The 12006-nt window shown below is 35.1% G+C and overlaps 1 protein-coding gene across 1 annotated transcript; it reads right to left on the bottom strand.

Annotated features, from left to right (window-relative positions):
* Positions 1–159: 159 nt before the first annotated feature.
* On the bottom strand, positions 160–1406 carry LOC146907401 (uncharacterized). Its single transcript, XM_085726636.1, has one exon. The coding sequence runs from the start codon at positions 1273–1275 to the stop codon at positions 160–162; it is 1116 nt and encodes a 371-aa protein (XP_085582762.1). The 5' UTR covers positions 1276–1406.
* Between the last annotated feature and the right edge of the window lie 10600 nt (positions 1407–12006).

Below are 12006 nucleotides of genomic sequence, written 5' to 3'. Positions count from 1 at the left end.
CCTAGTGGCAAAACAAAATAAATTTTATACATCCTATTTTTATAACGCAATTGAATTATTGAAGTTAAAAACAGTCCTCGTGGGATCGATCTTTTTACTACTTCGATAGTATTTGGTGCACTTGCCAAACGTCTATCACAAACAAATATTACAGTGAAATTAATTTCCAAACAGATCACGCACCAAGTTTTCCAACATATCTTTTTTCCGGTCATCGAGATGCTTTTCGGAACTTAACTTTATGTACATTTTCATTTTCTTCAATTTGTTTTTCTTCTGTTGCATTGCGGTGTACTCTTTCATTCGTTCAATCTCTTGCACCTTGAGTTCTTTGAATTGAACCCACTCCTTTTCCACCTCCTCCAAGACATCAGTGTCCTTGCTTTTCTTTTTTCCTTTTTTTTTAGCTGCCTCCCTACCCATTGGACGAGCACTGGATCCTACAGAGTCCTCGTGAGATCTCTTAGATCCACTACTTCCTGAGCCAACAATTCCTCCCATTTGACTACTATAATGCGGTTGATCATGGAGAGCGTGCCATTCTTCCATTAAAGTAAATTGAACATTCTTCCCACATGCAAATAATTCTTGCGCTCTTGCCAAGACATCATTTTCCGACCAACCGCTTCCTTGCTGACGCTTAGCGCTTTCATAAGCACCAATCCATTTATTTATTACTTTACTCATATAATTAAAACAGTTTCGGCATGCAACTAGATCGCGGGGAGAATCAAACGAGCAATACTCATTACAATACTCAGCAATATTACCCCAATATGTTTCTCCTCTCTGGTTTCTTCCGACAACACTGCTTGTTCCATATTTAATCCATGCACTAATTAGCACCAAATTTTGTTGAGTGTTCCATGCTGGTTCCTTACTTTTCTTGCTCTTAGGAGTTGAATCTTCTGGAGTGTCTTCATTAGCAACTGCCACGCCACCAGGAGTTATTTGTGTTGAAAATTCAGGATATTGAGATGCACCACCACTGGGAAAATTTTCATTCTCCATTGGCATATAACCATTAAACGGGGGTGTTTGAGATGGATATCTCATCATAGATCCATAATATGGATGAAAGTTTGGAACAGAGGATGACTGGTTGAAATTTGGTGTAAAACCAAAATTAGGTACGTTTTGAGGTATGTTTTGAGGTATGTTTTGTGGACGTTGGTTGAAAAATTGATTTGGATTTGGATAATTGTTGGGATTTTCGTAGTTAAATGGGTAATTAGAATAATTTTGGGTGTTGAAAGAGTTATTATTGAGATCCATTTCACTAAAAAGAAGATTAAAACTTCACTTAGTTTGCTGATAGAAAGATAATAATAAGATGAAGATAGTGAAAAACTTGGTTTTTTTTTTTCTGTGTCCAAATCAAATGAACCAAGTCTCTATTTATAGAGAAAAAAAAATCATGAATTTTAGTATTTTTTTTTAAAAAATTAATTTAAAACGAAATAATTGTGGTCCAATAATTAAAATGATAAAAATCCGGGCATCCAATCACAACGCTACACGTGTCCCTTATCTTCCAAAATTCTTCTTCTCTCTCCGTCCACTGCTTTTCACGCGTCCTGTCGGCGCGTGTTCTACACGCGCTAGATTCGGTCCAATAAACGCGCGACGCGTGGCAGTTCACAGGCATTCAATTGTGTTGAACGGTTTCATCCTCTCTCTCATCCATGTCAATCTTCAACAAGCATTAAACAAACCATTGGAAAGGCTTTTGATGTTGAATCTCACATTCAACAAACCATTGCAAATGGTCTAAGGAGTGTTCAAGACTCTTTCCAAAGTGTACCAAATCATTAGGCTATGTTTGGATAGTATAAAATCAGTGGAGCAGAATGGAATGGAGTGGAACAAAATGGAACAGTAAATTCTCATTCTATCATTTGGATGTTTTACGATGGAACGGAACAAAGTTCCCCTTCCATCGTCTGGAAATTGAACGAGCAGAGTACTTATAACTTTTAATTCCTTTATCACCCTCAAATGTAAAAACATCATTATGTAAAATTGAAGCATATTCTAACTTATATCCTAACACCATTATTGAATGTGATTATTAACTTATAATGAATGTTGAAAGAAGAGGGTATGTAAGTCATTTTAAAATTTGAGGAAGTGATTCCATCCTATACCTCCCGATTTGGGGGTAATATAAATTGGGAGAAATAATGGAATATGTTGGAATAGATCCCATCATGTTTCATTTCATTCCATCATTATTTTTCAAATCCAAACAATGGAATGACACATTATTTAATCTTATTCCATTCCATTTCATCCCATACCAGCAATCCAAACATAGCCTTAGACATTTCCAAGCCTTTTCTTTTTTCTCTTCTGCTCGACGCAACTTTCAAGCCGCTTATCCCCTTTCTTTTCGTTGCTTTGGTAATCTTTCCTTATGGGAAATTTTGCATTGTAGTTCTACCTTAGTGGTGAAAATTAGATATCATATCGTACCGTAAGTTACATAACTTAAATATATTGGGTCTATAGTAAAAAATGATAGAGAAATATAAGACGATGCAAGTCATCAAATTCAATGTGGGTGGCTGAAATGGAGAAAAGTCTCTAGTGTTTTATGTGATACTATTATACCTCTCAAGTTGAAGGGAAAATTTATGAGACATTGGTAAGGACAACGACGGAGAAATAGAAGCAGATGTACATCATCATTTTCATTCTTGGTGGTTGAAATGGAGAAGAACCTTAGGTGTTTTATGCGATAAGAAAGTGTCACTTAAGTTAAAAGGAATATTCTATTGGACAACAGTTAAACTGTTGACGTTGTATGGTACCGAGTGTCGGGAGGTTAAGAACCAACATGAGAATCAAGTTAGCACAGCAGAGATGAGGATGTTTCGTTAGATGAGTGGTAAGGCTAGATGAGATATAATTAGGAATGACACCATCAAAGAGAGATTTAGGGTAGCACCTATAGTAGAAAAGATCGTAGAAAATAAGCTTAGGTGGTTTGTGTAATACCCTAAACCCTTAAAGCGATAAATCACGAAAATCATACAATCATACAAAGGATTTAGATGCTACTTCTTCTATAAGTTCGAAAATGAATAATAATTTTTCAAAACATCGCAACAGAATAATGTCATAACATCTCATCAGATAAATAAAATCTCCAAAGTAGCCATACCACATATATCATGATACATCACCAAATAAAAATCTAAATTCTCAACATACTGAGTGATAATCTCATAATGACATAAAAATAACGATAAAAGACCAACATCCTAATCAGATCCCTAAACTAAGACTCTCAAAGCAAAGAGACGAGGTAGCTCCAAATCTAGCCTCAAGCATACTCACATCAAAGCAAAGAAACTAATCTTGCAAGTTGTCTACCCATTCATACAAATAGGTCGACGGTCAATCAAATGACCACTGAGGGTTAGATAACAATCCACAACTAAAATCTAATCAAATGGAAATTAAACGACATAAAGAATTTCAAATGATTAATGACATTTAATTAAAATCATTTATAATGAATTAAACATCAGTATTAAACATCAAACATACAAGCATAAAGCTACAACAAGCACAATTTCACATCTCCACATATTCATCAAATTTCACTAAGTATATAAATCATCAAGTCTAACTAATGCACATATACATCAAGCACATATTCAAGTATGACACATTTCATCAATTCAATCAAATGTCTGCAATGCGTTCTAGACACGACTCTATATCCATGTGGTACCAGTCACCTTCACTTGATATCTGTATCATATTCACTGTCATAGAACACAAAGTATTCTAGTCACCGTCGTTGGATACAATTTATCCTAATCACCGTCGTTGGATACAAAGATCCTATTTATGAATGCATGAACATATGACTCAATAACGCATACGTTTACTCAACAAGTCACCAACATTAACACCGTCATTTTACATACATGCGGTCATCATCAACATCATCGTCATTTTTCATGTAAGAATTCACCGTCATTAATACATCATCATCATTAAAATAATCATGATAATCATCATCAAAACATCAACATAAGTCATCATCAACAACTTTCACCTTGAAGAAACAATATCATTTCAAATTCACATTTTACATGAAAGACGGACAAACAACAACGTCATGAAATCCACCATATAAAACACATATTCATCATTGATTCATCCTCATTTCATCATATAAAACATGATTATAATCCATTCACAAGTTTTAAAAGTCATAAACCTGATTTCGGTAAAGTTCGTCTATTTTCTACAAAACACCAATTTTTAAGTATTTCACTTAAATAATGTTTTCAAGTGTCAACAACCTTTCACAACATTCCTACATGTTAACTAATAGTCTAGAAGTTTAAACATAGCCTATTCTCTTCACAAGGTTCGTTTAAAGTTCCAGTTTTGCCAAGGCAGTCTATTATTTTTATCACTTTACAAAACCAATTCATTTTCAAATCAAGACCAAGTTAAACTACTCATAATTGTCCAATTATAGTTCAATTAGATAGGTTTAGGTGTTTGGAACTCATAGGGATACTTAAAAGATCGCAAAAACACGAAAAATTGGGTTTTCGGACGCCTGCCAATTGCGCACGGTTGGCGGCCATCACGCACGGTCGTGTTGACCAAGTGCGAATCGTACACACAGTCCGTATGGCTCACACACACGGTCATGCTCGTCTGACAACACATGTTTTCCGATTTTTGCGTTTTCGCCATTCGCGCATAAAATTCTGATCGTTGATCCGATTTTGATTCTGTTTTCTCCTACGCATTCCAATCACTTAAACCTATCACATTCTACTGTAAAAATCAAGTTTCCCCATCCCAAAGCAACTTACTCAAATTGTCTCATAATCACTTATTTTCCAAAAATGCTGAAATCGACTTTTTCAATCAAACCCCAATTTTCTCCCAAACAACTTTACATCCAAAACTTATGACTCAAAACAGAAAATCTAATCATGTTAATTCATCATAACAACATCATCATTTCACTCCAATTCACCAAAATCAAACTTTTCCATTTGTGACCATTTTTTTTACAAAAACTCATCAAACAACAACTTAATCATAACAACACATATATTGATACCCAAAGTATGAATTAGCATGAACAACATAACCCAACCACATTCCATGCATAAATTCATTAGTTCAACAACATCATTATTCACCAATTTAAGCTAAAACTACAACTTAATCATTTTAACACATAACAATCATGACGTTTAAGCACAAACAACAAGTTTATGACAAATTTGACATACCCAAATCTACCACATAAACATGAGCAGGAAAATCAACTTTTAAAATCAACAAAATCATAATTCATACAAAAGTGATTATGACCCAAAAGTGAAAAATGAGAATTCTAGCTTATTTAATAGAAAGGATCTACCCTCCTTACCTCAAACTTCAATTTCTCTACCTTAGACTTCAATCTCCCCTCTAGCTCCTAGCTCAAGCTTTTCCCCTTCTTCAAGTTCTTCCCCTTCTCTTCTTCTCTCTAACTCTCTACTTTCTATCTCTACCTCTCTAAAGTTATGAAATGAGATGAATGAATGGAAACCCTAGTTTTCTCTTAAGAGTTATGAATATATACTCCTCCTTAAATGGACATAGTTACTACAAACCATAATGGGTCTAAAACTCTCACTAATAAATTCTAAAAAGTTAATATTCATTTAATCCGCTAAAACATCAAATAATTACCGTACCGAAATAATTACCTCAACTCACTAGTAACTTAGTAAAATAACTATTCTCACTAAAACGCTAAAAATAACCTCATCGCTAAATTACTAGTTTACCCTTACTCATCAAATGACCAAAATACCCCTTTGTCTAAAAAATGATTAAAATACCCTTATAGACTAAAAATCTTCTAATCCCAAATCAAATACACACATAAGCAAATATTTACATCTACCAATTCAACCTATATATGGTTTATGGTCGAACACTATGGTGAAGTTTTCTCCATGTAGCCAACCTCCTTTAGTGGGATAATATATTTTTTTTATTGAGAGAAGTGAGATAAGGCTTTGTTGTTGTTTTCTGATTGTAAGCTGCAAGCTGGAATATTTAATTATATTAATTTGACTATATGGAACTTTTTTTTTGTTACATTTGACTATATGGATTGATTGTATACAACTAATTTGCATATCTTACAAATTCCTATAATTAGTCCTATACCAATTCAACCTATATATGTAGTAATTTTTTAAAGGGTCTTAATTGTTTACCTTTTTCATATTCTTACCAAATGTTATTTTATTGCAAATTTTGGTTTTGAAAGTTTATATAATGAATGTATAAGTCCTACACCTAACATAAAACAAAATATAAAGTGAAAATCCTCAGATAAAAAATATAGTTATATCCTACACAATGGCTTCACATATCAATCAATCTCGTCTTTGCTGGATTTTATGCTTTGCTTTTGTTTTACTTTCAGGTAATAAGAAATAGTTAGTTTTATTTTATCTCTTTAGTTTATCTCTTATATAAATGTTACATGATGATTGAATATATTTGTGTTCTTAGCCTTCATACTGCAAGGAAAAAACCTTGATTGTTTAGACGAATATGATTCAATTAAGAACTTAAATTATACCAATGTTCAATTTTTATTAATTTGCGAAGGAATATACTTGCTCTATCAAACAACAATAATAATTTATTGAGTGTTACTTTTTTTTTAAGAAATTTTATTGTGTCTTACTAACACGTACAACATTTATAAAAGAATAAAAAAGTTTTTGTGTTGTAAAATACATTTATAAACTTTTAAGAAATTTAATGTAAAATATTTTTATTCATTAACAAATGCATTAAAGTAGTCCATCTACTACATACAATTTTTGTGAACATAGGCTATATACTTATTAAATTTAATTTTTTATTGGTTGCAGGATTATCAATTGCTACCATTTTCCATGTTGATTATCTGGGGCAAAGCTGCTTATACCAGAAATGCATGGATTATCCACAGTGCAATCAAGAATGCCTTAAAAGGGGCTATAATATAGGTGGTGAATGTGTTGGATCCGATCATCAAAATATGAGATGTTGTTGTTATCGGTCTTGATTTTAGGTTTACTTCATTTATCTATCTCTATTTATTGTTTATTTATGACAGATAATCACATATAATAATTAGTGAGACTTATTTGTGATTAAAATAGGTCTCGTTAATATATCACTTCTCTCATAATAAACATTATATGAAAGTAGAAAAATGAAGCAAATTCGAACTTCAAATAAATACTCCTTTCAAAATTTGGGTTCTTAAGAACATTTTGTAAAATTGGAAAATCCTTGAACTTCATAGGTGAAATTTAATGAAATAGATTGTCCATCTTTTATTCTGAATCATAAAAATGCGACAAAATAATACCACACTACAATATTTTTAAAAGGATTTGGGGATTGTTGGATTACTTGGTTATTATTTAGAAAATGCGGTTAAGCATGGCAACAAAACTCACCTCCTTGGGTACTTCTAGAACCCACTATGACTTTGACGGGGAAAACACGATTTTAGTGGGTTGGGTTTGGGTTTTTCTCGATTCCAAAAGATGGGGGATAAGATGGGTATAATGGGTATACTATTACCCACCTCAAACCCATATATAAACATGCACCATCTATTTAAAATTACATAATTAACCCATTTTTATTTAAAAGATATGTGATATTTCTCGTAAGAAAAAATGTCTTGAATTTTTCACGAATGCTTTTAGCCTACTCAACTTTCCACTTTACTGAAATCATGGCTTGTAAAATATAAAGAGGTCGACCAGGGGAATAAGGAAAGAAACATTGTGATGTTCTTTGTGATCCACTGTTTTGTTATAGATAATTTTTTCCTTCAAAACCCTCTAAACCCTATTATTTTGTGGGCATTTTCCCCTCCCTCTCTCTCTCTCTCTCTCTCTCTCTCTCTCTCTCTCACTTCTGCCACTCTCACTTTGACAGAACCTCTGGTGATTTCACCAACGCAAGGAAACCGTCACCACCTTCTTCAACCCCTCATCATTATTCTTATCGCAAGCTATACTCTTCCACAGTCCATGTTATTGCTTCAAAATCATAAATTCCCTTTTTTTATTTATTAATTCTCTAATTTTGACTTTATTTGAAACCAAATATTAATCAATGCTGTTATGGATTGATGTTGTTTAATTCCATTACTTTTTGATTGTTGTGAATTCGATGAAAAAATCACACCAATCAATACTTGATGTGTGGAGCAAGTAATAATCTGGCAACTAAAACAAAGCGTATGGAAGTTATAAACACAAGCCAAAAGTAGAAAACAACAAGAGAAAGAAAGAGAGAACACAAGAAAATTTGTTTACCCAGTTCGGTCCAATACTGACTAGTCTGGGGGAGAGAGCAGCCCTCCTTTCCACTATAATGATGAGTTACTTTACAAAAGAGATATCAATGGGTTACAAGAATAAGTCTCCTGTCTAATTCTATCCAAAGTCCCAATATCTTCCCGGGACCAAGAGACTCAATCCTAATAGTGTTTCCCATGGTGAATCAACTATAACCCTAGTGTTTGTTGCCAAGACCAAACTTTATACAAACCCTAGTTTTCTTGTTGACTTCTAAACCCTTGTTTCAGCCCCCTCAATCTCAAGGTTTACTCTGATACAAGGTCTATATTTATAGTAAAAGTATCCCTCATAAAATTGGAACAAATATCAACCCAAAAATATGTTTCTATTATATTTTCTGTTGGCAAATTCGGGCCCCGAATTCCTCCATTCGGTCACCGATTTTTGCCGTACCAACAGGCTGAAAAACAACACTAAAATTCGGGCCCCGGACAACACTATTCCGGCCTCGATTTTGACAGATTCAAAACTCCAATTTTGAGTCACTTTCACAACAATCTCCACCTTGACTCTAAATTAGTGATGATGTCAATTTAACATCAACACCATGCTGCTCTTTCCCTTGCTTTCCACTACACCATGTAGCTCCACAAGTTTACACCTTAACCTCTTCAACCATCGGAATGCCTTCCGCCCTTTTGAAGATTCTTGCATCCAACTACTCAAAGAATTTTAGGTAGTTCCACAAGTCTACACCTTAACCTCTTCAGCCATCAGAATGTCTTCCACCTTCTCGAAGGTCCTTGCGTCCAACTAAACTAGGAATTTTAGGTAGTACCACAAGTATACACCATAACCTCATCAACCACGAAACATCTCCCTCTTCCATGAATATCTCCTTGCATTTAATCACCCTTGGTCTTTTAGGGTAATCCCACAAGCAACGCTATACATTCTTCAACCTCCGGAATGCCTTCCGTCTTCATGAAGAATTCCCTTGCTCACCACTAGAGCATAGCAGCCAAGGTCCTCCATAGTCGTACCATTCCCGGTGTGTTCAACTCCACCTAAAGCTGAGCGTACTCTACCTTAACTAGCAAATGCGTACATCCCACTATGTGTTCCACCTTGAAACTCCACCTCACATGTAGATCACAAGTATTCTTATCACCGCCTCTCCAGGTTGACTATGAGTACTCTTACCACCGCCTCTCCAGGATAATGTTGAGTGTTTAACGTCTCTTCAGACAACCACCGCGCTACCTGGAATCACTCACAAGGTGAGAAACATCACCTTCTTCATCCTTCAAACAACACACCACCAAAGCACCTGCATCCTCATAACCCTCAGAGACAATTTGTGCGGAATTACATTAATCTCCGGACAATCCTTCATGAAGTGTCCCATCTTGTTATAGTTAAAACACTTAAACTTTGATTTGTTACCACTCTTTCCCTGGTTACCTCTACCTCCACCATTCCCTCTTGAAACACTTAGACCTTCGTCGTTTTCATCAGTTCTCAAGTCCTTGGACTTGGTCAACTCCTTGGTTTTCAAAGCCGCTTGAACTTCTTCCAAGGTAACAATGCCTTCTTGCCATAGAGCATGGTATCTTTTAAAGATTCAAAAGATCTCGGTAGGGCACGCAACAAGAGTATAACTTTATCTTCATCCTCAAGATGCACCTCAATAATCTCCAAGTCATCAAGGATTTTGTTGAACTCTGTAAGTTGCTCCATGATGGCCTTCGACTCCACCATCTTTAATGAGTAGAGTTGTTGCTTTAGGAATTGCCAATGAGCCAAAGACTTTTTCATATACAAAGACTACAACTTTGACCACATCAATGTCGCGGTTGGTTCCTTCGCTACATTTCTCAAAACACTATTCCCGAGACACAAGACAATGGCACTCCTGGTCTTGTCCACCATCTCGATCTTCTCCGCTAGTGACATGGTGACCGGTAACGCACATTCACCCTTCAAAGCTTTCTCACAATTTTCTTGTATTGAAACCGCTTCCATTTTTACCTTTTATAACCCAAAATCATTATCTCCGGTAAACTTTGCAATATCCCACTTCCAACCCATGGTACTTGATTATCCTTTGACCCTTGCCCCCACGGTGGGCGCCAATTGTTGTGAATTCGATGAAAAAATACACCAATATATACTTGATGTGTGGAGCAAGTAATAATCAGGCAACCAAAACAAAGTGTATGGAAGTTATAAACACAAGCCAAAAGTAGAAAACAACGAGTGAAAGAAAGAGAGAACACACGAAAATTTGTTTACCCAGTTCGGTCCAATACTGACCTAGTCTGGAGGAGAGAGCAACCCTCTGTTCCACTATAATGATGAGTAACTTTACAAAAGAGATATCAATGGGTTACAAGAAAAAAGCTCCCTCCTAATTCTACCTAAAGGACCAATCTCTTCCCGTGACCAAGAGACTCAATCCTAACAACCCTAGTGTTTGTTGCCAAGACCAAACTCTATACAAACCCTAGTTTTCTTGTTGACTTCTAAACCCTTGTTTCAGCCCCCTCTATCTCAAGGTTTACTCTGATACAAGGTCTATATTTATAGTAAAAGTATCCCTCATAAAATTGGAACAAATATCAACCCAAAAATATGTTTCTATTATATTTTCTGCTGGCAAATTCGGGCCCCAAATTCCTCTATTTGGTCATCGATTTTTGTCGTACCAACAGGCTGAAAAACAACACTAAAATTCGGGTCCCCAGACAGCGCCATTCCGGCCCTGATTTTGATAGATTCAAAACTCCAATTTTGAGTCACTTTCACAACATTGATAAAGGGTTTTCATCATTTTGTGAACTTTTGTTGTTATTTTGAAATGATGTATGCAATCAACCCCCCATCCGGATACTCGAACCCTACCTGAATCCGTTCTATTTGGTGTTAGGGTTCAAATAATCCTCCTCAACGAGTATCAGGAAGGAAAGTGGGTATTTATCAACGATTAAGGTTTGGGTTCGAAGAAGATAAAACTCGTCACCGCCCCGTTGCCATGCCCAAATATGGCGAAACTATTGAAAATAAAATAGACTTTTCAAAATCGTGAGCCTTAATCATAATAAATTAAACTTAATATAAATATTTTTGTAATGAGTTAGAACAAAAAAAAAACTGATCATGCATAAGAGTGTAAAAGTCTTCCCTATCAAAATATTTCAGGCCTAAGTCTGACACATAGCCTATTAGAAAATGATAGGTGAATGGTATGATGATTTACTCCTCTTCTCATGGCCGGTTTAAATATAAAGGATACAATTAGTTCGCTCATTAAATTAAGGAGAAAATAACTACAAGGGAAAATGAAAGGAAACGATAAAAATATCTAGAATTTCCTAGAAAATAATAAACTAGGAACCAAATATTTATGTATTTTTCAACCCCCACCCCCTCCTCATTTGTTGCAAAGATATCTATCATGTGCATCTTATATATCGAATGCTCAAAAGTGGGTTTTGCTTGGCTTTTGGTCAAGATATCCGCAGTTTGCTGACTCAGGTCACAAAAAGTACGCATATGATTCCAACATCTAACTTTTCTTTTATAGAATGTCGATCAATATCAATATGCTTGGTTCTGTCATGTTGAACTAGGATATGAGCTA

The sequence above is a fragment of the Medicago sativa genome, chromosome 7 (genome assembly GCF_051527215.1).
Source record: "Medicago sativa cultivar Bolivia chromosome 7, Bolivia_mono, whole genome shotgun sequence".
NCBI classification, from domain to species: domain Eukaryota; kingdom Viridiplantae; phylum Streptophyta; class Magnoliopsida; order Fabales; family Fabaceae; genus Medicago; species Medicago sativa.
The sequence above is the reverse complement of the archived record's forward strand: the minus strand, read 5'-3'. Positions and strand labels throughout refer to the sequence as shown.

Bases quoted from the DNA above. Each gene is read 5' to 3' on its own strand.
- LOC146907401 (XM_085726636.1), bottom strand. From the start codon at position 1,275: ATGGATCTCAATAATAACTCTTTCAACACCCAAAATTATTCTAATTAC.